General features: G+C 43.1%; 1 protein-coding gene across 1 annotated transcript in view; it reads left to right on the top strand.

Annotated features, from left to right (window-relative positions):
* stab2 (stabilin 2) overlaps positions 1–24,916 on the top strand; it is a 156,672-nt gene extending 131,756 nt beyond the window's left edge. The window contains 12 exon segments of the mRNA XM_084330948.1: positions 797–990; positions 4,200–4,341; positions 5,205–5,338; positions 8,012–8,177; positions 9,798–9,904; positions 10,494–10,613; positions 14,110–14,256; positions 15,609–15,719; positions 16,695–16,826; positions 19,931–20,038; positions 23,021–23,116; positions 23,885–24,916. Coding sequence (XP_084187074.1) covers positions 797–990; positions 4,200–4,341; positions 5,205–5,338; positions 8,012–8,177; positions 9,798–9,904; positions 10,494–10,613; positions 14,110–14,256; positions 15,609–15,719; positions 16,695–16,826; positions 19,931–20,038; positions 23,021–23,116; positions 23,885–23,941 — 1,514 coding nt within the window. The 3' untranslated portion in view covers positions 23,942–24,916.
* The last annotated feature ends 1,321 nt before the right edge of the window (positions 24,917–26,237 follow it).

Raw genomic sequence — 26,237 nt, 5'->3', positions numbered from 1 at the left:
TACCTGCTGTAGAGATATCCGCTGTAGAGATGTCTGCTGTAGAGATATCTGCTATCTACAGCAGATATCTCTATGGCAGACATTGCCAAAACTAAGTGAATCACACCAAAGCTATCTGGATTGGTAGATAACACTCTGAGCAAGGGGGGAATAAGTTATACATTAATTTTGGGTGAACCGCCCCCATAAGGGTGAAAAGAACACATTTGATGTAATGTGGTATGCCTACGTAACTGAGTTGGAGACGTCTGAAACTTGCTCCTCGTAAATCCTACCCAAATCAAGTGTGCCGTGTTCCTTTAAGGAGAAGCTACAGTCTTCTTCACTAGCATGGATGACACCTGTAACAAATATATGAAAACATTATAATGACACGTCCATAAAAATCATCAAAAAGCATTTGGTATTTTACATCACTTGCCAGTTAGGTGCTCACTGTATAAGCATTTACAATACATACACGCTGATAATCAGACTAGATAATAATCTGTGCATTGAGTAGAAAGCTTCCGGCTGCAAGCTAGCCTAGCTTAGCACGAGTGAATGGAAGTGAGTACGGACCACTAGCCTAGCTGTTGGCAAAAAGAAACCTCGCCCGGAGTTTTAAGCTAGGCTAGTGGTCCCATATCTGTTTCCATTAGTTTGTGCTAAGCTAGGCTAACTAGCATCCGGATAGCGTTCTACTGAGGAAATTGGTATAGATCTATCTTCTTGTCTGACTCAGGAGAAGACGGTAAGCACATTTCATCTATCTCTCTATGTCTCTGTGTGTCTCTCTCTCTTTCTCTGTCTCCAGTGGCAGACCTCTGTAACACGTGGAACGGTGGCTGTGCTAACGGTGCTAAGTGTAGTCAGACAGAGGAGAAGGTGAGCTGCTCGTGTCCTAGGGGCCACTCTGGAGACGGCTTCTCCTGTCAGCCCATAGACCCCTGTGCCGCGGGGGACAACGGAGGCTGCCATGAACACGCCACCTGCACCATGACCGGCCCGGTGAGACAGAGTCCATGAAGACACCACCTCGTCACTGTGCCGGATCACTCACTAGACCCTCTAGACCACCAAACCCTCTAGACCACTAGACCACTAGACCCACTAGATCCACTAGACCACAGGTCGGCAATAGGCGGCCAGGCTAGGCTATAATGTTAGCTATAATGTCCAAATAGAGAAACTACCACCACCTAAAGAATGCTTATTATACTTTGTTTTATCCATGCTGAGAGTGAATTACAGGTAGGCAGCGAGGTGCAATGTAGCGCTTGCTCAACATGAAAAAAGTCGGTGGACAGCGCCTGGTGCTGAAATAACAAACAAGCATGTAGGCGGTCAGGTGGCGTAGCGGAGATTGCGTTCGTCACCAACGCCGGAGATGCTGGATTCGCCTGTTCGAATCCAGCTCCCGGCGTTGCTATCAGCTTGGCTGGCCGCTCACACTAATACAATTGGCAGTATTAGAGGGTGGGAAAGCTGAAGGGTGGGTCCTGGGCGTTGTGGACAGCGACCCCTACAGTTCGGTCTGGGCGCCTGCTCAGCAAGGGTAGGATCTAGGGAGAGATAGTGCGGCCTCCCACACGCTACACTCTCCCCGGTGAGAATCTGCGCGGCCAGGCTGGCCTGCCGGCTGGCTGCACATGCGTCGGAGGAAAGCATGTGACAGTCTCCGGTCTCTCGGACCAACAGTAGGGGAAAGTGCGCAACAACCAGGAAGGGTGGGATGGGAGAAAAATCGGGAAAAAGAGGGGAAGAAAGATAATAAATTTTTTTAAAAAAAACAAGCATGTGTGAAATTAAAACACCAGTTCACTAAGTCATTCAAACTTTATCTTTACTTATATATGACTGTGACGCCACCACACATGTGAACAGTAACAATGCAATTAAACTGAAGTCAAATTAGAGCAACAAAAGCTGAATCCGCTTCAAGAAGATGCGCTACATTTACTTTTACATTTAGCCATTTAGCTGACACTTTTATCCAAAGCGACTTACAAGTTCTGTACGACAAGTCATCAGGAAGGGCATAGCTCTTATCAGCTGAGTAACAATGTTCATCAAAGTGTTGAGTGCTACAGTGTAGGTTAGTTTATTAGGACAAGTGCATGACAGTAAGGTTAGTTAGGTTTTTTTTTTTATTATCAGATAATGGTTGAAGAAGTGCGTCTTTAGCAGTGCGTTGCAGTAGTCGAGGCGGGAGATGACTGTTGATTGGACGAGGAGTTGGGTGGCTTCTTTTGTCAGGAAGGGGCGGATCCTTCTGACGTTGCTCAGGAGGAATCTGCAGGTTCTGGTTGTCGCTGCGATGTGAGCAGAGAAGTTCAACTGGTCGTCAAGGACAACACCAAGGTTCTTGGCGGTCGGGGACGTGGTCACAGCTGCATTCTCGACTGTGATGGAAAGGTCGGTCAGGGGGGAGGATTTGGCAGGCAGCCGGCAGGTGGAGCAATTCTGTTTTGCTTAGGTTCTGTTTGAGGTGGTTGGTCGCCATCCAGGTGGAGATGTCCGACAGACAGGCCGAGATCCGCTCAGAGACGTGGATATCTGAGGGAGGGAAGGAGAAGGAGAGTTGAGTATCATCGGCATAACAATGATACGAGAAGCCATGAGATGTGATAATGTTACCCAGTGATTTAGTGTAGAGGGTATATAAGGAATTACAACAAGACATTTATTAACTAAATTAAAAATACAATTTGGCTTTTAACCCTCTAAAGCCGGGCGCAGACATATTTTGTAAAACATTAAATATCTTTGGATTTTTTTGTGATAAAGACTTGCTTTATTGTATCGGAATCGATTGTCATCTCAAAATGTAGTGCATCTCTCCGAGAATGCGCCGATGTAAAGCATAGAATCTTGAAATATCTAGATTGGTTGTTTTCTCTGGACTGCATCTAATCCGCTGTATTTATCAATTTATATCATATATCGATGTCTGTCACTATAGCCAATGGAAATGGTCACGTGGACTGGGAGAACCAATGGAAAATTCCTATTGTTTCTCAATAGTCCAGTACGCTCAAACACAGAAAGGGCCGTCAGATAGACGCATTGGTTGTGCGTAATGTAAGATAGACCGATAAGAGAGAGGTGCTTGTCTCTGGTTTTATAATAAAATGGCAAAAAGACAAAGGTATAATGTTCAGTGCAAATATGTATGTTGTTTACAGTTTATTATGCCACCTATGCAGCTTGTTTATTTAGTCCATTATCTGCCTCTGCCACAAATGTATGTCTTAGTTATAAGGTGGTCTGTCACAGAGTTAAAATGTTTTCAGTATCAATATATTAAATTAGCCATTGTTTTTGTTGCCGGCCCCCCATACAATGGCTTGGAAAAGATTTGGCCCTCGGCCAAACTTAATTGCCTACCCCTGCTCTAGACCCACTAGACCAGTGGTTCCCAAAGTCGGGGTCGCGACCCAAAGGTGGGCCGCGAGCAGCCACGGGTGGGCCGCGAGATGATTTAATTTTTTTTTTTTTTTTTTTTTTTTTTTTGTCAGGCCACTGAACTTAGAAGCAGGCCAGGACAGTGTTTCTAGTTGTATTCTAAAATTCTATTCTATTGTATTCTAAAATGTGACTATATGGTTTTATATTAACTTAATAAATAAACAAAAACGAAAAATCTACTTATTTCAACGAACATTTCAAACTAAATAACAGATTATGCACATAAAACGCTGAAAACAACCGAAGCAACAATAGTATTTTAATGAGGCTATTATTATTATCATTATTATTTTGCAACAAGTTAGTCCTCTCATAAATAGCACATATAAATGAATAACTAACTTGAACTAACTTAATAGGATTGAAGTGATATTTGGCTTAAAAAATCGGTCACCTGGCAAAAAAAAAAAAAAAAAAAAGCCTGACGATGTCCATTGGGCCGCGGCTCTCTGACGCCTTATTTTCTGGGCCCTGGCCTGAAAAGTTTGGGAACCCCTGCACTAGACCACTAGACCCAGTAGACCACTAGACCACTAGACCCTGAGCACTTGAAAATAATCAACAGTTCTTCTTTTAATTCAAAAGTAGTCTACCCATATTCTCTGTATAACAGTGCTGTATATACAGCATATTTACATTTACATGTGTATATTAACCCCCGGCTTCCTTTCCAACTCCTCTCAGAACCCCTGAAAAACACCATGAATAAAGCGTCTGTTTTGTTATGATATGAATCTGTTTGTCCACAGGGAAAGAAGAAGTGTGCCTGCAAGCAAAACTACATCGGCGACGGTGTCAGCTGTGAGGTGAAGGAACCGTCCATCAATCGCTGTCTCCAGGACAACGGGCAGTGTCACCAAGACGCAGAGTGTACCGACCTACACTTTGAAGGTACGGCCAAAACCACGACGACGCACAGTGTTGTCGTGGACGCGAGAAGCGGAGAGCGAGGTGCCATGTCTGTGAGCCACCACTAGGGGGCAGAGTGGACGTGAGTGAGTGAAGGCTCGTTCCGTCCGCCTCCAGCCAAGTCTAGCAGCGTGGCTGCATTGGAAATTAATTGAATGCAGCCACGCTGCTAGACTTGACTAGAGGCGGTATCCAGGGGTGTAAAGTACTTGAGTAATTGTACTTTGTTACAATACTTAAGTACTGTTTTGGGGGATTTGTACTTTACTCGAGTATTATTAGGTTTGTATACTTGTACTTTTACTCGATTACATTTCAGAGAAAAAATACATACTTTTTACTCCTAACATTTAAAATGCAGACCTACAAAGTAGAAATATCGCAGGTCCAACCATTTTAATTAGTATATTTGTTTCTCTGGCCGAACTAACGCTATCGTTATTAATCCTGCTGCCGTACTTTATTTAAAAACAGCCAATCATATCCCCATCAATGGAAAATGAACCCGCCCATACCCATGCTGATTGGTCCTTGTGCAAGACTAGAAAGCGGGGATCTTTGATTAAACACCTGCTATCAGAAGAATAGACAGTCAGAAAAAAAGTTTTTACTTTTACTTTAGTACTTTTACTCAAGTGTGTTTTTAGCCAGATACTCTGACTTTTACTTGAGTAAGATTTTGAGACGGTACCCATACTTTCACTTAAGTACAATTTCTGGGTACTTTTTACACCCCTGTTTGTATTTAAGAATCTAACATCTCAGATACAATCCTCCATCTTCTTCTACGGTGTTATTTTCGTGTGATGTTTTGTATCGTTTTTTCTGGTGCGTTCTGACTCCAGACGCCACAGTCGGTGTGTTCCACCTGCGCTCGGCTAAGGGTCAGTACAAGATGGACTACACTGCCGCTCAGCAGGCCTGCGTCGGGGAGGGCGGCTCCCTCGCCACCTACAACCAGCTGTCGTACGCCCAGCAGGTCAGTAACACATACAACCAGTAACACCTACAACCAGCTGTCGTACGCACAGCAGGTCAGTAACACATACAACCAGTAACACCTACAACCAGCTGTCGTACGCCCAGCAGGTCAGTAACACATACAACCAGTAACAACCAGCTGTCATACGCACAGCAGGTCAGTAACACATACAACCAGTAACACCTACAACCAGTAACACATACAACCAGTAACACCTACAACCAGCTGTCGTACGCACAGCAGGTCAGTAACACATATAACTAGCGCTGTCAGGCGATACAAAAAAATTATCTAATTAATTACAGGATTTGTAATTAATTAATCACATTTTTATCGCATAACCATTTTAGGCCTGATATTCTATATTCTATAATCATATTTCAAATTGCATGTGTCCGGAGATGGCAGAATTCCGTACTGTATCTACAAAACCTTCTGTTTAATCATCTTCCATTTATTCATTTGCTTAGATTTTTCAGGTCTGGTCAATTTTAGCATGGTGTTATTCACAGTCAAAGAAGAAAAAAAATTATTGATATTATCATTTGGTTCATTACAATTTACTCAAGCCTAGTAACGGACACAGTATTTCTGACACTGGGAATACATTCCCTGAGATCCATAGATGTCCCTAGAATCAGTATGCAAATGGTCCATATTAAAAGAAAAGTCTGTAAATGTGTATTCTACGTTCTTATGGAATGAATGAGATTAAATTATATATATTTTTTAATAAATTTTGAGTTCATTTTCATAACGCTAAACTGACAGCCCTACTAGTAACGCATACAACCAGCTGTTCTACACACAACAGGTCAGTAACACACATACAACCAGCTTTTCATGTGTGTGTGTGTGTGGGGCATCGCTCCCCTGTGCTTCAACCTCCCACAACACCCCTGATGATGATGCGTACAAGCACTCAACATGCACAGCCCTCCAAACAACAGGCACCACACACACACATTACACACAGAGAGAGCTCCTAGGCCCCGTTCCCCGTACCTGGATAACTGAGTTAGCCGGATAACTTTCGGTGAAGTCTGACTTAAGCCGGACTTTCCGGTTCCCCGTACCTGGATAACTGAGTTAGCCGGATAACTTTCGGTGAAGTCTGACTTAAGCCGGACTTTCCGGTTCCCCGTACCTGGATAACTGAGTTAGCCGGATAACTTTCGGTGAAGTCTGACTTAAGCCGGACTTTCCGGTTCCCCGTACCTGGATTGTCCAAATCACCATGACAACAGATCCAAAAGTTTGAGCCTGGTCGAAAGCAGGGTTTAAGTTCAAGTTAGCCGGATCAACCATCGCCACGCCCCCGCAAAGAAGTGACAGCCCGTTTCCTGAAATTATTCCCACAGTCTACGATCTGCATTATACCATTCTGAATTACGTTTTTGTGCTCCATTCTTCCAGAGGGGGCTTTTGAAATGTAAAATAGACCCAAAATGCTGATACTAAATTCACTTTGTCCTAAATAATGCACGTTATATATACTGTGGCGCTCGCTCGGTGCGATGTACACATTATGTGGTTATTTTAATTGTAACTGGGATTAAGATGTCTGATGAGATGCGCTGTTTGACGGATTTGAGAAATTGAATGAGCCGTTGACGTCACATTAATGAATGAGGATAAAGAGATAAAACTTCATTCAAAATAAAGAATATTCTAAACACAGGTCTCTCGTTCATTAATGTATAAACAATGGATTTATCCCATCTGGCACAGTGGCGCAGCGGTAGTGCTTAATCCTGGCAACTTAGCGACCGGTGTTCGAAACCCCGTGTTTCCAATATAATTTTTTGGAATATAATATTAATGATTATACGCCAAAGTAGCCTAGTTTCAAGTTAAAATATTATAAATCTACATGCATTAAGGATGTCATTCTTTATATAGCTCTCAACGTGCACCAAATTGAATTATTCCTACATCGCAAAAAGAAGGGGAAGACTAGGTTTCGAACCCCGGTCGTCTGCGTGAAAGTCAAAAGAAGAACCCGTTACACCACAGTGGAGATAAGTAAAAGATCGACCATACATCAATCAATGGGAAGAGAGCCGCATCGTTATTTTGTATAACAGTTTAACTAATTATTTTCGCTAGCAAGATCTCATTTGATTATTCAATCCAGCAGGCAAGTTTAAATAAATATAATCTGATTGATTGAGGTAATGAGGGACTTAAAATTAGCCTATAGATAACGCATTTAACTTGTCGGCGAGGCGATTGAGCCGTACTGCAATATGTTAATAAAGTTTTAAATCAATTAATCAATCAATGCCGCTAGAGAATCAGGATCTCTGCTCTCGATACGTGCTGGCTTTTCAACTGGAGCGGCCGCGCGCATTTATCCTGGGTCTCAAGTCTGGCTTGAGTTAACGAGACTGAATCCACCTTCGAGGAACAGGAAAATCCCGGCTTCAAACATCGGGTTAACTGAATCTCGATAATGACATCTTGATCGACTTAGTTGAACCAGGTACGGGGAACGGGGCGCATTCAGACACACAGCAGCCAGTAAACAAAGAGACAGCGGATGTGATGGCACATTCTTCCTTCTCTCTCTCTCTCTCTCTCTCTCTCTCTCTCTCTCTCTCTCTCTCTCTCTCTCTCTCTCTCTCTCTCTCTCTCTCTCTCTCTCTCTCTCTCTCTCTCTCTCGTCAGGCTGGTTTAAACCTGTGTGCGGCTGGCTGGCTGGACGAGGCCAGGGTGGCGTACCCCACCACGTACTCCAACCCCAACTGCGGCTTCGGACACGTGGGCATCGTGGACTACGGGCCGCGCAAGAACCACAGCGAGACGTGGGACGCCTTCTGCTACAGAGTCAAGGGTAACGCCTACTTTATACTCAGACCTGCTACAGAGTCAAGGGTTACGCGCCTACTTTATACTCAGACCTGCTACAGAGTCAAGGGTAAGGCCTACTTTATACTCAGACCTGCTACAGAGTCAAGGGTAACGCCTACTTTATACTCAGACCTGCTACAGAGTCAAGGGTAACGCCTACTTTATACTCAGACCTGCTACAGAGTCAAGGGTCACGCCTACTTTATACTCAGACCTGCTACAGAGTCAAGGGTAACGCCTACTTTATACTCAGACCTGCTACAGAGTCAAGGGTAACGCCTACTTTATACTCAGACCTGCTACAGAGTCAAGGGTAACGCCTACTTTATACTCAGACCTGCTACAGAGTCAAGGGTAACGCCTACTTTATACTCAGACGCCTTCTGCTACAGAGTCAAGGGTAACGCCTACTTTATACTCAGACCTGCTACAGAGTCAAGGGTAACGCCTACTTTATACTCAGACCTGCTACAGAGTCAAGGGTAACGCCTACTTTATACTCAGACCTGCTACAGAGTCAAGGGTAACGCCTACTTTATACTCAGACGCCTTCTGCTACAGAGTCAAGGGTAACGCCTACTTTATACTCAGACCTGCTACAGAGTCAAGGGTAACGCCTACTTTATACTCAGACCTGCTACAGAGTCAAGGGTAACGCCTACTTTATACACCTTCTGCTACAGAGTCAAGGGTAACGCCCACTTTATACGCCTTCTGCTACAGAGTCACGGGTAACGCCTACTTTATACTCAGACCTGCTACAGAGTCAAGGGTAACGCCTACTTTATACTCAGACCTGCTACAGAGTCAAGGGTAACGCCTACTTTATACTCAGACCTGCTACAGAGTCAAGGGTAACGCCTACTTTATACTCAGACCTGCTACAGAGTCAAGGGTAACGCCTACTTTATACGCCTTCTGCTACAGAGTCACGGGTAACGCTTACTTTATACTCAGACACCGGAGTGGTAACATTTTTAATAATAATAATAATACATTTATTTTATATAGTGCCTTACATTAGAAATCTCAAAGCGCGGGCGGTCAGGTGGTGTAACGGAGATTGCGTTTGTCACCAAACCCCGGAGCGGCTAGATTCGCCTGTTCGAATCCAGCTCACAGCTCCGGGGTTGTCACCAGCTTGGCTGGCCGTTCACACTAATACAATTGGCAGTATTAGAGGGTGGGAGAAGCTGGCGGGGTGGGTCCGGGTCGTTGTAAACAGCGACTCCTACAGTTCGGTCGGGGCGCCTGCTCAGCGCGGATAGGATCTAAGTGGGATAGTGTGATCCTTCCACACGCTACGCCCTCTCAATGAGAATCCGCGCTGCCAGGTGAAAAGAAGCGGTTGATTGGCTGGACGTGTGTCGGAGGAAGCACGTGATAGCCTCCACTCTCCCAGACCGACTGTGGGGGGTAAGTGCGCAGCGACCAGGAAGGGGATTGGGAATTGGCATAACGACTAACATTGGGATGGGAGAAAATCGGAGGAAAATGGAGGGGGAAAAATATTAAAAAAAAAAAAAATAAAAAATCTCAAAGCGCTTAAATGGCCTTGTGTACATTAACAATAAAGTCATCTTCTTCTTCTTCCCGGTGCCAGAGGTGAAGTGCGAGTGCAAGCCAGGCTACATAGGAGACGGCTACACCTGCACAGGAAACCTCATGCAGGTCCTCAGCTCCAGACCTGCCTTCTCTAACTTCCTCACTGTGAGTTGTTGTAATATAATAATAATAATAATAATAATTATTATTATTATTATTAATAATAATACATGACCCCTGTATACCAGAGGCCCTGAGATTAAAGGCATCGTCTCACAAATTGTACTTGGACTATGTGCCAAGTAGCAACCTCTCTAGGCAAAAGATGACAACATGGTACTGTGCTTTGTTTACACTTTTAGTTGTTGTCTGATGTGTGGAGTGGGTTTCAGTGGGTATAGAGGGGGAGGGGTTGCTACTGCTGGCCACACCTCAGGCTCTGCCAAGAGAGGTCTGGAGAAATTCACAGTATAGTAAATTACTAAAGTTACTTGACCAAAACAAAAAAGTAAACACAGTGCCTAGAGGTCGCTGTTTGACGGCATTACATATTTGACCTTAGGGGTACCAGTTTAGTCAGATATCCTTTATCAAAAAGCCCTAGAAATTTGTATTGCAGAGCAGTCTATGGCCCTTTGCACTTTCTTGCCCTGGGGCCCCCTAGTGGCGTAATCCAGCCATGCGCGTGGACCGTTGGTTATTATGGGATCTAATTCAAGTTGTCCTGTCGTCATTTCTTGCCTGCGGTTTCCAGCAAATCCTGAACTACTCTCAGATCTCGGAGACGGGGAGGCAGTTTGTGAGGAGGCTCGGTAACATGAGCGTCCAGTCAACCCTGTTCGTGCCCGATAACACTGGTCTGACGGAGAACCAGGTGAGAGTCTGTCACATTTAGAATCTTTATTTATGTCCACATAAATACAATGTTTAAAGGACACAAATATTATCAGTGCAATTGGACATTGTGGGTTATTATTCTGTTACATTCATGCCCAAATTGGCAATGGCAACCAAAGTTACACAAACACACATAGGATGATGAACCTGACAATCAACACACAGCTCATGGATACAGATAGCAGCGTCTTCTCCAAATTGCGTGTGTGCCAATAATAGCTGACATTGAGCAATATCTTGCTAACTTGTTTGGCTCTTCCCTTTGGAAGACCGGCCATCTGAAGGCCTCTAACACCCAACTTATGAACATGACCCAGGCTTCCAAATATGAAAACTAAAAGTTTACAGTTGTAGCCCAGTTGTGATATGGTATGCTCTAACAGTTGATACTTCAACATTTTGGTTGTAAAGGCTTCTTCTAGACACACACACACATTTGAATACTTTATTTGGTTCCACAAATTATATTACATAAACAGGGAATCAAATGTATCGGGCCAAGCAGCACTGAACACTTAAGGGTACACATGGCACCTCCTTCTCCACGTGGCTAAGCTGCCAATAATAGCTGAGACAGAGCAATATTTGGCCATTTGTTTGGCTTTTCTTTTAGACATTGCAGCAATTATCAGACCGGTCATGGTGCATTTGTATACATGGCCAAGACTTCCGAATACAAGTACACTATATCTACACCTGTACCCAAGGTCGGCCATCACATTGAGCAGTGGTTGGTGTTTGATATACTTGTCCCGGAATGCCTGGTCCATGTACAGATCAAAGGTACAGCCTACTTCTATGACCAGCACCTCCCTGTGGCTGGTGTCAACAAAAACAACATCCTGTGTATTTGGTATGTTAGCAAAGACATCATTGGTAAGGCCAAACCACTCTGGTTGCACTCTAGCATGTTTGTACATTGGTGCACTAGATGGTGATATGTTCCGTACCACACACACAAATGCGCGCGAGCGGTAGTGTTTCACCCAGAATGCTTTTCTCTTGGCAGGTAAGAAGGAGACCACATGAAAGTAAGAATTAGCGCTGCACCAATATATATCGGCAGACAGGGAACAAAATAAGTACCAACCAACCGCCAATGGCTGGTAAAAAATCTGCCTGGCTGGTAGTTTTTAAAATCTACCAGCCAAATGGCTGGTAAGTCAAAAAGTTACGTTTGTTCCCCGAGAGCAGAGCTACACAGCAGTGCGCCTATTTTGCGAGCCGAAATAAGTCTGTGGTTTTTTCTTCTTCTCACAACGGGGTCAAATACATCTAACATGCATTGCATCGTCGCCATTCCTTTATGCCCACATCGCCCGAAATGAACGTTATGTTAGCGTAAGCTAACAAGCTAATCCTGATCAGCGGCAGAGCCATAGAGAACAGCAGACAGTGTGGACTGGGGAAAGGGAAATGGGGGGGGGGGGGGGGGGGCACTCTCCCTTTCTCTGTGTGCGTGCGTTTGGAAAGACGATGAAGTCACTAGTCAGGACTCAGGAGAGGAGTATATTGTAGTAAACTGAGGATTACTGAGGATGCACAGATAATGTTGATATTCAAATATAAAAAGGTTTCGAGAGGAGTGGAAGTTTGAAGACAGACTAGACTACAATATGATGCGGGGGTGGTGAGTTGAAACAGTGTGTGTGTCCCCGACCCCACTTCTATGTTTCAATACATTATTTGCATTTAAAACTATTAACGCTGACTCATTCCTTCAGTCCACTCAAAATTATGCTAATATTCCTTATGTTGTTTATGATATTAATTGAAAATAGCATATGAGAGTATTATATAGTAATAATAACACATGGCGATATACTAAAAAGCTATTTTAAATTTTTGGCTGGTAAAAAATCTGCCTGGCTGGTAGTTTTTAAAATCTACCAGCCAAATGGCTGGTAAGTCAAAAAGTAAATTTTGTTCCCTGTCGGCAGACAATCCATACCGGCTGGTATGGGCTTTTAGAAACGCAATTGGTATCTGTCTGATTGTATATTTGGATATATATGATTGTGTCCTTATTTGTTACAAGGAGTGCGATACCATTTGATTGTCTTTTGAACAATCGGTATCCGAACAAAATTGGGTATCGGCCTAAAAGAAATAACATATCAGTGCATCCCTGGTAAAAATATTGATTGAATCTAATTCAAATATATTTTTTTAGGCAGGGTGGCAGCTGTCATTCATTAGTATGGGAAGCATGTACAATAATGCTGTATGTACCGTGTATATATAAATATTTATACTTACCGTACCTGTATATATATCTATCCACATGTGTGTATATACCTGCATATGTTCATTATGAATTGAAAATGGGGGACCCTGATGTAAACAAGACGAAAGTCTTTCTCTGGTCTGCATCCCCTTAACAATTGTGTGTATTGAGCCGTACTGTATTGTACCCATTCTGCAATCTGTTAATACAATTTTCAATCAATCAATCAATCAATCAATCAATCAATCAATCAATCAATCAATCAATCAATCAATCAAACCTTTTACATATCTGTAGATACTATATCTATATCTGTACATATCCCTTACCTACTCTTACTAGTTACATTGCTGGCCAGTATGACTACTACCATAGTGTCTTTATGTATCACCGTACATAATAATACTATACCACTGCACATATATCTGATTAGCACTATTACTCATTTATATATTTTATATCCAGTTTAATCACCTGTACATTGTATATAGCTATTGCACTTTACTGTTACGTTTGCACTCTGGTGCGGTGCCAAATGTATTTTTGTTGTACTTTACTTGTGCTGTATGACGACAATGCATTTTAATCTAATCAATGTGACACACACACACATACATATACACTAGTGCTGTCAGGCGATTAAAAAAATGTATCTAATTAATTACAGGATTTGTAATTAATTAATCGAATTAATCGCATTTTAATCGCATAACCATTTTAGGCCTGATATTCTATATTCTATAATCATATTTCAAATGGAATGTGTCCAGATGGCAGAATTCAGTACTGTATCTACAAAACCTTCTGTTTAATCATCTTCCATTTATTCATTTGCTTAGATTTTTCAGGTCTGGTCAATTTTAGCATGGTGTTATTCACAGTCAAAAAAGAATTAAAAATAAAAGAATTGAATTGATATTCTCATTTGGTTCATTACAATTTACTCAAGCCTAGTAACAGACACAGTATTTCTGATACTGGGAATACATTCCCTGAGATCCATAGATGTCCCTAGAATCAGATACCAAGAACATGCAAATGGACCATATTAAAAAAAAGTCTGTAAATGTGTATTCTACATTCTTATGGAATGAATGAGATTAAAAAATATTAAAATAAAATAAAAAATGTATTTAATTTTTTTTTATTACTAATTTTGAGTTAATTTTCATAACGCGTTAATTTGCTGTGTAATTAATTAATCTAATTAACGCGATAAACTGACAGCCTGTGTGTTTGTGTGTAGACTCTGACTCGCCGGGACCTCGAGTACCATTTCTCGGAGGGTCAGGCTCTGGCTCTCAGCGACCTGAAGAACGGCAGCCGCATCCGGACACGCCTAGGCAGCCTCACCGTCCTGGGCATCGCAGACTTCCTCAACCCTAAAGCTCTGGTCAGACATACATGCTACAGTACATACACTCTCTCCATCATTCAAAGCATCCTCACCTTCTCCATAACAGTTTGGTACAGCAGTCTGGACATTCACTCCAAAAGCAAACTGCAAAGAATAATCAATAAATCCTCCAAAATAGTGGGGCGGCTAAGTGGCGCAGTGGGCAAGGCGCTCGCCACTAACGCAGGAGATGCTGGGTTCGAGCCCAGCTCTCTGCGTTGCTACCAGCTTGGCTGGTCGTTCATACTAACACAATTGGCAGTGTTAGGGGTGGGAAAGCTGGTGGGTGGGGATTGGACGTTATGGACAGCGACTCCTACAGGTCTGTTGGTGCGCCTGTACAGCAGAATCAGGAAGCATCGGGGGCAGCGTGAGCCTCCCATGCGTTACTCCTCGCCACTGAGAGATTGCGCTGTACAGGTGAAAAGATGCGACAGCTGCCTCCTCGTGTACCGGAGGGGACACGTGATGCAAGGCTTGGTTCTCACTGCAGCCGACCAGTGGGAGGCATAGTCTAGCAACGTTCGAGACAGGGGAGGGGAGAATTGAAGGGAGAATTGGAGAGGCGAAATTGGGATGGGAGAAAAATAGAAAAAATAAGGAGAAAAAGTGGATACAAAAAATAATAAGAAATCCTCCAAAATAATCCGCACCCCCCTCCCAGCACAATAAGAAGAGCAAGCTATCTCTGACCCCACTCACCCAGCCCACCATTTCTTCCAGCTGCTGCCCTCCGGAAGGCACTACAGATCCCCATACTACAGTACATACACTCTCTCCTTTTGAGCGTATTAGAACCATACTGCAGTAAGCTGTCTCCTTTTGAGTGTATTAAAACCATACTACACTACATACGCGTTCTCCTTCTGAGCGTATTAGAACCATACTACAGTATATACGCTCTCTCCTTTTGAGTGTATTAGAACCATACTACAGTACACAAGCCTTTGAGCGTATTAGGTATGGTATGGTATGGTATGGTATGGTATGGGCAGGGTAATAGTAGAAGACATAAATATAGGCAATACAATTATAGTACAGATAAAAAATAAGCAGTATAAACAATATAATTAACTCTGAATATAAGCATATGAGCAAAGTAAGCAGTGTGATCAAGGTGCAGATGAGGGTCTGTATGCCCTATCAGTTATATTATGTTACAATAAATATGGTCAATAACACTTAGAATCTGAATATTATATACTATGAGTAAGTAAAGTATACAGTATACACAGGTGCGGTATACATAAGATACCCTAACTAGCATGATATACGTTACACGTTGTACATACGTCACCTTGCTGTTTTTGTCGTACACTGTGGACACGTTTCTCTCTGTCCCTCCTCAGTCGTCCCGCTACATCAACGACCGCTTCGTCACAGACTCTGACATCCTGGCGTCCAATGGGATCATCCACGTCCTCCAGGGTCCCCTCACAGCCCCGCCTCCTCGGGCAGTGGTGAGTGACATCATATTGTTACTTGTTGCCCAATCAGAGTTCACAGCTCTCCTGAAACGGTTTGTTGATGTTATCCTTGTTCAGTGTAAACTGATGGTCAGATGGCTGACTTTACTGAACGCTATTGAGTAAGAGCGTTAGTTTGGTGTCACTGGACAAAAATTATAAAAATGTTACAAATAAGTGGTATTTTTTTGTTTGTTAAAATAAGTGGTGTTTTTTTGTTTGTTAAAATATGTGTTCTACATGTGAAAATAGTAGCTCTACACTCTGACAGCCATCAATGATATAGAGTGCCTGGTCAGTAACGTGGGTCTCCCTGTCCCTCCACTCTGCAGTAAACACAAAATAAATGTTCTGGTATTCCCACTTTATACAATCAGGAGAGAGAAGTCTGTTTGTGTCCTTGAAACAAGTACAATTATTTACCAGTGCAGTAAGCGAATCTGGCTTGAAATAAGTAATAATATCTAGGGTTCTCTCTCCTGATTAGATAAAGTGGGAAGGGATACCAGAAAATGTATTTTGTGTTTACTGCAGAGCGGAGGGACCGGGAGACCCATGTTACTGACCACTCTACACTCTCATTTACACTTTAAATCAGTGATGGCTGTCAGAATGTAGAGCTATTTAACATTTATTTTAACAAAAACAATACCACTTATAGCACCTTTAAGACCAAATTTTTTTTTCTCTTACATGATATCTTACATGTTTCAGTGTATCTAAAATGTAGAAAACAAATTAGCTTTCCTTTTGATTCCCGACTTGTTGCACACGGCTCTCGAGTCGATATTGGATATTAGTATCGTACCCCGCTTTAACCTGTAACCGCCCCGATATACAATACTAGCGTGATTTCTACGAGTCTGTGTGCAGTACATACTAAACACACCCAGTGAGGGGTGGTGGTGGTGGTGGTGGTGAGAGGACGGCGGCCTGACCCCTGGCCCTGTCTGTGATTGGTTCCTCCAGCTCCACGCGGGACACAAGGCGGGGATGGGAGTCGGAGTGATCCTGCTGATCGTGCTGATAGCGGGAGTCATCTTCGTCGGCTACCACTTCTACACACACAAGACCAAGCCCTTCCAGTTCCACTACTTCAAGGTACCTTTAACCCTTTCACTACCACTTCTACACACACAAGACCAAGCCCTTCCAGTTCCACTACTTCAAGGTACCTTTAACCCTTTCACTACCACTTCTACACACACAAGACCAAGCCCTTCCAGTTCCACTACTTCAAGGTACCTTTAACCCTTTCACTACCACTTCTACACACACAAGACCAAGCCCTTCCAGTTCCATTACTTCAAGGTACCTTTAACCCTTTCACTACCACTTCTACACACACAAGACCAAGCCCTTCCAGTTCCACTACTTCAAGGTACCTTTAACCCTTTCACTACCACTTCTACACACACAAGACCAAGCCCTTCCAGTTCCACTACTTCAAGGTACCTTTAACCCTTTCACTACCACTTCTACACACACAAGACCAAGCCCTTCCAGTTCCACTACTTCAAGGTACCTTTAACCCTTTCACTACCACTTCTACACACACAAGACCAAGCCCTTCCAGTTCCACTACTTCAAGGTACCTTTAACCCTTTCACTACCACTTCTACACACACAAGACCAAGCCCTTCCAGTTCCACTACTTCAAGGTACCTTTAACTCTTTCACTACCACTTCTACACACACAAGACCAAGCCCTTCCAGTTCCGCTACTTCAAGGTACCTTTAACCCTTTCACTGCCACTTCTACACACACAAGACCAAGCCCTTCCAGTTCCACTACTTCAAGGTACCTTTAACCCTTTCACTACCACTTCTACACACACAAGACCAAGCCCTTCCAGTTCCACTACTTCAAGGTACCTTTAACCCTTTCACTACCACTTCTACACACACAAGACCAAGCCCTTCCAGTTCCGCTACTTCAAGGTACCTTTAACCCTTTCACTACCACTTCTACACACACAAGACCAAGCCCTTCCAGTTCCACTACTTCAAGGTACCTTTAACCCTTTCACTACCACTTCTACACACACAAGACCAAGCCCTTCCAGTTCCACTACTTCAAGGTACCTTTAACCCTTTCACTACCACTTCTACACACACAAGACCAAGCCGTTCCAGTTCCACTACTTCAAGGTACCTTTAACTAGGGATGTCCGATATTATCGGCCGATATTGGCATTAAAATGGAAAATATCGGTATCGGTAAAAAAAAAATTATTTTACATTTATTTAACCTTTACTTACCCAGGCAAGCATGTAAGAACTAATTCTTATTTTATTTATTGTCAAAAGTATGCATAATGTTGTGTTAATTCCACGACAAGAGATATGTAATGTTAATTACCTGAAATTGTTCCGTTTTTGGGGGGGGGGGAAACCCTGCATATATCGGTATCGGTTGATATCGGTATCGGAAATTAAGAGTTGGACAATATCGGTACAGTATATCGGATATCGGTAAAAAAGCCAATATCGAACATCCCTACCTTTAACCCTTTCACTACCACTTCTACACACACAAGACCAAACCCTTCCAGTTCCACTACTTCAAGGTACCTTGAATGTGAATCCCTACCCTCCTTCAAAACCTCTCTCAAAGAGCACCTATGGGTGGCTGCAATTAGAAACTGGCCCCGGTAAATGTCAAAATCCCCCCCCCCCCCCCCACTCCAGCCCCCTCTAATGTACATTTTCTTCTCCTTTTGTTTTCTATTTTCATGATGTTCTCTCTTTCTTACATAGTACTGCATATTTGTATGTCTCTAAATGTTTTGATGAATTGAAAATGGAGGACCCTTATGTAAACAAGACAAAAGTATTTTTCTGGTCTTCATCCTCTGTATTGTAGCCATTCTGCAATCTGTTAATAAAGTTGTCAATCAATCAATCAATCAATCAATCAAACCTTTAAGTAAAGGAATCTCTTAAAGGGGCTCTTGTGATGCAGATTTATTTTGCACACAATCACACAGAGATCCAAAAACTCATCACTTCCCATGCGTCAGGATGATTTTGCGGGTCATGTCCCACATTCATGTAAGAGCATTCATGAACTGGTTATAATAGGTAGAATAACTGTTGTGTTATATCCACCAATAGAGTGCCAACATAGACATTTATGTATGAGAATGTTAAAAGGGCACTTCGCCAAAAACAATGCTGATTTATTTTGCACATAATCTCACACACGTCCAAAAACCCTAAACACTTTTGCACACTTATTTTGTCATTGAGAGTAAACAAGTTTGAATATGGCCACCAGTGATGTCATCGGGGAGAGTGACCTCATCGTATAGGGACCGATACCTTATCATTTAATTGAGCTGTGATTAACAAAAAGGATTCAATGTCCCCGATGACATCACTGGTGGCCATATTCAAAATAATTTACTCTCAATATAACTGTCAAACTAAATGAATGTGTGCAAAAATAAAGTTCATAAGAAGAGCTTTTGGATGTGTGTGAGATTATGAGCCTTTGCCCTGCAACCCCAACGTTCCTCCAATAGAAACACGAGGCAGCCTGCTATTCTCAGCCTGTACAAGGTCTCCCTCCTCACTCACCAGTGTGTACACAGTGGTGCCCCTGCCTACCTCAAGGAACTCCTCACCTGCCAGTCCTGAGTCCTCACACTCCCTCCACTCCGGCACAGCCTACCTCCTCAAAGCCCCCAGGACTAAGCTGCACACCATGGGCGATCGAGCCTTCTGCTCGGCCGCACCCAGACTATGGAATGCTCTCCCCAACCACCTGAGAGCACCATAAACTGTTGACACTTTTAAACGTGGACTCAAGACCTACCTTTTTAGAAAGGCCTTTTATTAGTTTTTATGTCTTATTCATATGTTGTTCTGCTATGTGTTCTTTTTTTATATATCCATCTGTATTCTATTCTTTTTAACTCTGTAGCACTCTGAGACTCTCAGGAATGTAGGGTGCGTTACAAATTAAATGTATTATTATTATTATTATTATTATTACTCTATACCAGGGACCCTTCTCTCCATCACACTCCATCAACTCTATCGCTTGCAGCCATGTTCAGCTGCCGATCTTAAAATTCACGATTTGGACTTTCAGTCATTAAAGGATCGTGCTCTAATTTGATTACTGAATGCACGTTATTTTCAATCTGTATTTGGACATTTGATAACTCTCTCACCGGTGACTCTCTGCCACGTGACAGGAGGACGTGGAGGAGGAGGAGGCCGACTGTCCAGATTGCAACCCCAGCATCTGTAACCCTGTGTACGACGCAGAGCCTGAGCCTCCTCAGCCCCGCCCCACTGGCTCTGTAAGTAAACCACCCTGCGGCATGCTGGGTAACTTAATGTGCATATGGCTGGATTTACGCACAATGTTAACCCTTTCACAACCACACTACAGAAGGTTTACCTTTCACGACCACACTACAGACGGTTAACCGTCTGTAGTGTGGTCGTGAAAGGTTAACCTTCTGTAGTGTGGTTGTGAAAGGGTTAACCCTTTGCCATGTGGTAGTGAAAGGGTTAAGCTCTAGGGTCATACTGTATGTATAACGCATCTGTATGTATGACGCATCTTATAGGAGCGCTGATTTGAGATCAGTTTAATTATCCCTTTCAGGTGCAAGCTCTTCTGACTATTTCCTCTGAACTCTATCTCCGGATTCTCTTTCAGTGGCCATTTTTAGGGTGCGTTCAGACTTATTCTGGAGCATTGATTTTTCATTGTTTTCTATTGAACAGCGCGCTCCTTCCTCCAAGCTAGCAAAGCCTCACTTCTTTTAGCGCTTGTAAGAGTAGAAAGTTATCCTACTTTTGCGCGGGGTCTTGTAGGAAAACCGCATACTCGTATCGCCTTTTTTTCTCTGCATGTTGTCAAGAAGCCTGTTCTGTGCCTTACGCCACTGCTACAGTGTTACCGTTTTTTCTAAATTCTACCTTACATGTGAGACTGAAACACCTGAAAGGGCTGGTAGAGTTACATGGTCACGTGACCTGACCACTTATCCAACATCAACTGAACCCTGGCATTGAAGAACCATATACGTCCATTTAGAGACTTTTTGGACAGCCCATGTATTTACAGTTTTAAAATAGTCAATCCAAATCACTTGGAGTGTGAATGTGATACATCAACCAGAAGGTACTTCAGCCTCTACTGTCTTTAACTATGAATTAGCACAATACTCTTAACTTACCATCTTTAGATAATGGTTTGAAAACATTGTCTATCTAAAAATCTCAAAACGGATTTGAATAATAATAATAATAATAATAATACACTTTATTTGTTTACCACCTTTCATACGAGAATTGCAGCTCAAACTGCTTCACAGCAGTAAAAAAGGCATAAAGTTAGCGCACAATTGGCAGATCAAGAGCAATGCAAAAAGTGCAGACATAAAATTTGGCATAAAAAAAACATATAATTAGCATGAAATAGACAGCAGCAAAATAGACAAAGTCAAGATAAGACATTAAATCACATAATCTTTCATATTAGGATCTAACATCTTAATAGGCCTCTTTTACAGTTTGATTATCATTGATACACATAAAATAGACATATAAAATCATGAAATTGGCAGATACACATAAAAAAACAAAGTGCTTCAGCACAGCAGTATTTTACAGTAGATGTTGTGGTAGAAATATGAGTGTCATTATAACACCTGTGTTACAATAAGTATTCTATCATAGAGACCCAGGCTATGGGTCACATGATGTGTGTCTGTTCAGAGCCATAAACCAAGGTTATGGGAACTGTTATACAAAGCTGTTTTCCTTCCCATATATAGCCATAACATAGTCGTATTATTGATTATTCTAACCACCATCTTGTTCTTTTCTTGTTCTTTTTCTCTTCTACGTCATTTCATGTACTTAATTGTATGTCGGACCAGAGCTCGTTCTCACTTCCTGGTCAGACATTTGTGTGAACAGCTCTCTGATTGTGAACTGAGCATTTTCCTTGTATGGCCATTCGAGGAATAAATCTATGATCATTTTTATTCAACTTTGGACTCAGAACTACAACTTTGTGCTGTCAGAGCCATACAGTAGGACGTCTTTCTCATACTCCGCCTTTTCCCCCATTCTAAGGTGCATTATAGAACAATTTCAGTTTTGAATTACTTTACAGAACAGGTCTGAATTACTTTACAGAACAACAGCAATAAGTATGTCTACTTAAAGTTGTATTCGTTTTTAGCCACAATAAGTAATAAGAAAGCGCAGAGTACCTCGCTCTTAATACTTTGAGTTTCATTACAAAGTTCATACGGCAGGAAATATCTTCAATCAACCCAAGGGTGTCTGACAGTTATGCAGTTTTAGATGTTGAGTACTGTCAGAGCCATAGGTCTTTCTTTTAGATGTTGAGTACTGTCAGAGCCATAGGTCTTTCTTTTAGATGTTGAGTACTGTCAGAACCATAGGTATTTCTTTTAGATGTTGAGTACTGTCAGAACCATAGGTATTTCTTTTAGATGTTGAGTACTGTCAGAACCATAGGTATTTCTTTTAGATGTTGAGTACTGTCAGAGCCATATGTCTTTCTTTTAGATATTGAGTACTGTCAGAGCCATAGGTCTTTCTTTTAGATGTTGAGTACTGTCAGAGCCATAGGTCTTTCTTTTAGATGTTGAGTACTGTCAGATCCATAGGTCTTTCTTTTAGATGTTGAGTACTGTCAGAGCCATAGGTCTTTCTTATATACTCTGTCTATGGTTCTTCGTCTGAGGTACTCAGTTAGTACTCCTTACTCCTTACTCCACTTGTGCTTCCTGCCACCTGTGTGGTCTATACCGCATCGATAGCAATATTCCACTGCGATCTGAGCAAGCGAGAGCGAGTGTGCCGTCCACACCGTCAAAGGAACATGCCAACATTATGGGAAATGCTCTTACCGTCTTCTTCAGAGTCAAGGTCCAGAGACAAGATTATAGATACCAATTTCCTCTCTGTGCTGCAAGCTAGCCTAGCTGAGCACAAATGAATGGAATGCGGATATGGACCACTAGCTCCAGCTTAAAACGTTCAAGATTCAAGATTCAAGAGGTTTATTCATCACATACATACACAAGACATAGTGAAATGAAGGTGGCCTTGCACAATCGAAGCGGGCATGGCCACCTTAATTTCACTATGTCTTCTGTATGTATGTGATGAATAAACCTCTTGAATCTTGAATCTTGAATCTTGAGGTGTTTTCGGCCCACAGCTAGGCTAGCTGGTCCGTATCCACTTCCATTAATTTGTGCTAAGCTAGGTTACTCTCTGCCATGTGACAGGAGGAGGAGGCCACTTGTCCAAATGGCAACCCCAGCATCTGTAACCCTGTGTACGACGCAGAGCCTGACCCTCCTCAGCCCCGCCCCGCTGGCTCTGTAAGTAAACCACCCTGCGGCATGCTGGGTAACTTAATGTACATATGGCTGGATTTACACACTGTTCAGATGAGGCTTTATTCTGGAACGCAGTTGCACATCTTTTAATTGTTTTCTTTGTGTTCACCCTGACCTTTTTTTTGTCAAGAAACCTGTTCTGTGCACAGCCTTACGCCACCAGACTGAAAGGGCTAGTAGAGTTATAAGGTCACGTGACCTGACTACTGATCCAAGATCAGTTAGTACTCCTTACTCCTCCTACTCCTGCTTCTAGTGCCCCGCGTGGTCTATACGGTATCAACGGCGATATCACACAAAGTGAAGGCACACAAACAGCATCACACAAAGTGAAGGCACACAAACAGCATCACACAAAGTGAAGGCACACAAACAGCATCACACAAAGTGAAGGCACACAAACAGCATCACACAAAGTGAAGGCACACAAACAGCATCACACAAAGTGAAGGCACACAAACAGCATCACACAAAGTGAAGGCACACAAACGGCATCACATAATAATAATAATAATAAATTAATAATAATAAACTTTATTTGTATAGCACCTTTCATACAAGAATTGCAGCCCAAAAGTGCTTCACAGCAGTAAAAAAGACATAGGCATAAAGTACAGACATAACATTTGAAAAATAATAATAAATGTTTCTAACATCTTAATATGCCTCTTTGTTTTACGGTTTGACCGGCTATCGGTTGCCATCCCACTGTGAGTGACTGACGAGTGACTTTGTCTGGTGACTTTCCAGGAGGACAAGCACGAGGTGGTGAACGGAGGTTCCTACGACCTGCTCCAGGACAGCTGAGAGGGGAAACGCGTGTCTCTCCGCGTCTCCTCCTCTGGTCAAAGACTGTTCCCTTTGTATACTACTACGAGGACTGGACTGGGGCAAGGCTGCTCCGGGCATACCGAACGCAGCGTTTACCAAGGAGGACAGCGCTGACCCACTTTTCTCCACTGACCTGAGACAACCAATGGTGTCCCATGATGATGATGATGATGACGGCAACGGCGATGATGACGATGATGAAATGAGAAACGGGGGTTCGGGGCCTCCTGAGGCAGAACGAGGAGGAGAGAATATTGCCGTAGTCGGACGCAAATTTGGCATACGACACAAGTGCACGTTTGTAACGTGTCGTCCTCAACGGACGTGCGTAGACGCACCCAGGTCCCCTTCAATGCATTGCTTGCACGCTTTCGGGTGAAAACCTAATACCATATTTTGGTGTTTCATGTTTTGACTTGATTTGAAAGTTTACATGGTTCTTACGTGGTTCTTTTGGAGCTTTTCTCCTGACAGCAGTGGCTACAACAATGTCCTCCTCCTCGTTCTCCCTCGTAGGTTTGAACCCCCAAAGCCCACTGACGATGGACATCAGTGCCTTGCCGAGTAGTCATCGCTCACTGTCTTAAGCCGTTGATTTACTTATATGGATTCTGAGCAACCCCGGTGACCATACTACTGTGTGACATCCCCCCCTGAGACACTGGGGGTCAATGTGATAATGATCAACTTTGAATGTATCTTCGCCAAATATCCAGCTTGTGAAATTGTGCATTAATGTGTAAATGAAAGTTCTGTGAAACTGTGATTAAATGTCTCACGAGATATAAAACCCCAAAAGGATTTGTGTGTGTGGAGCTACTAGCTAGGAGGGATATGAGCACTGTGTGTATGTGTAACTAGGAGGGATATGAGGACTGTGTATGTGTAACTAGTAGGGATATGAGGACTGTGTGTGTGGAGCTACTAGCTAGGAGGGATATGAGGATTGTGTGTGTGTAACTAGGAGGGATATTAGGACATTGAAAATAAAGCAATCTTCTTCTTCCTCTTCTTCTTCCTCTTCATCTGCCATTTCCTGTTTAATGGAGGCCAGAGATGTAGATGATCTACTTCCTCAGTTTGCAGTATCTGTAACGCCAACGACGATCTCTGTTGACAAAGAAACAGTGGAAATATGTCACTGTGGCAGATATTTTCTGCAAGGCTCCAGAGCAGTTTATTGATACCAGTAATCAAAGCCCCACTATGCGATCACATCAACCAGTGAATCATTTTCACAAGCGTTATGACGTCATAGTAGCTGATCCGTGAGGTAAGGGGAACTTTGACATGATACACATTCGTTTTTATCGATCTTTTAAATAACAAACATATCACACATTGGAGCAATCCGTGTGACATTGGAAACATCTCAAGCTGTCGTAGTTTTTCTTGTGAGGTCAAAAACAGCACATTAGGCAACAACCAACGTTGTCAGCACTGATGGCACTTAGATATGAGGTGCCGATTGGGACAAAAGCCTGTCGAATACAAGACACCACCTATCAAGTTTTGGTCCGCGAGAGAGGCCCAGATGGCCCACGAGAGAGGCCCAGATGGCCTACGAGAGAGGCCCAGATGGTCCACGAGAGAGGCCCAGATGGCCCACGAGAGAGGCCCAGATGGCCCGTGAGAGAGGCCCAGATGGCCCACGAGAGAGGCCCAGATGGGTCCACGGGCCACCCAGACAGCAGACACCTGTGTCACTTGTATACGTGACATGTGTCCAACTTCCTCCTCTACTGTTCTGGTAATGTTAGTTGATGATACTGATGATGACGATAGTGCTGCATCTATTGAAGTTAATATTTCGTTGTCAATATAGGAATATCTTATACTAGGATGACAATCTTTGTGTATATGTTAGGATGAAGATCTGTGGATGTTAGGATGAGGATATGCTGGGTCTGAGCTCCGCTCTGAGCGCCTGGATACTGGACTTTCTGAGTGAAAGGCCCCAGGCGATCAGGGTGGGGGGTCAGACCTCCAACACCATCACCCTGAGTATCGGGTCCCCCCAGGGCTGTGTCCTGAGCCCCCTGCTGTACTCACTATACACACACATGATTGTGTGGCCAAGTTCAGCTCCAACTCCATAGTGAAGTTTGCGGACGACACAGTGGTGGTGGGGCTGATCTCTGACAACGATGAGAAGGCCTACTGGGAGGAGGTTGAGGTACTGGAACGCTGGTGCCAGGACAACAGCCTGCTCCTGAACATTGGTAAAACAAAGGAGCTGATCGTGGATTTTAGGAGAACACAGCAGGGGACA

The sequence above is a fragment of the Notolepis coatsorum genome (genome assembly GCF_963971535.1).
Source record: "Notolepis coatsorum genome assembly, chromosome: 15".
In the NCBI taxonomy this organism is placed as follows: domain Eukaryota; kingdom Metazoa; phylum Chordata; class Actinopteri; order Aulopiformes; family Paralepididae; genus Notolepis; species Notolepis coatsorum.
This window is presented reverse-complemented; position numbering and strand designations above follow the sequence as displayed.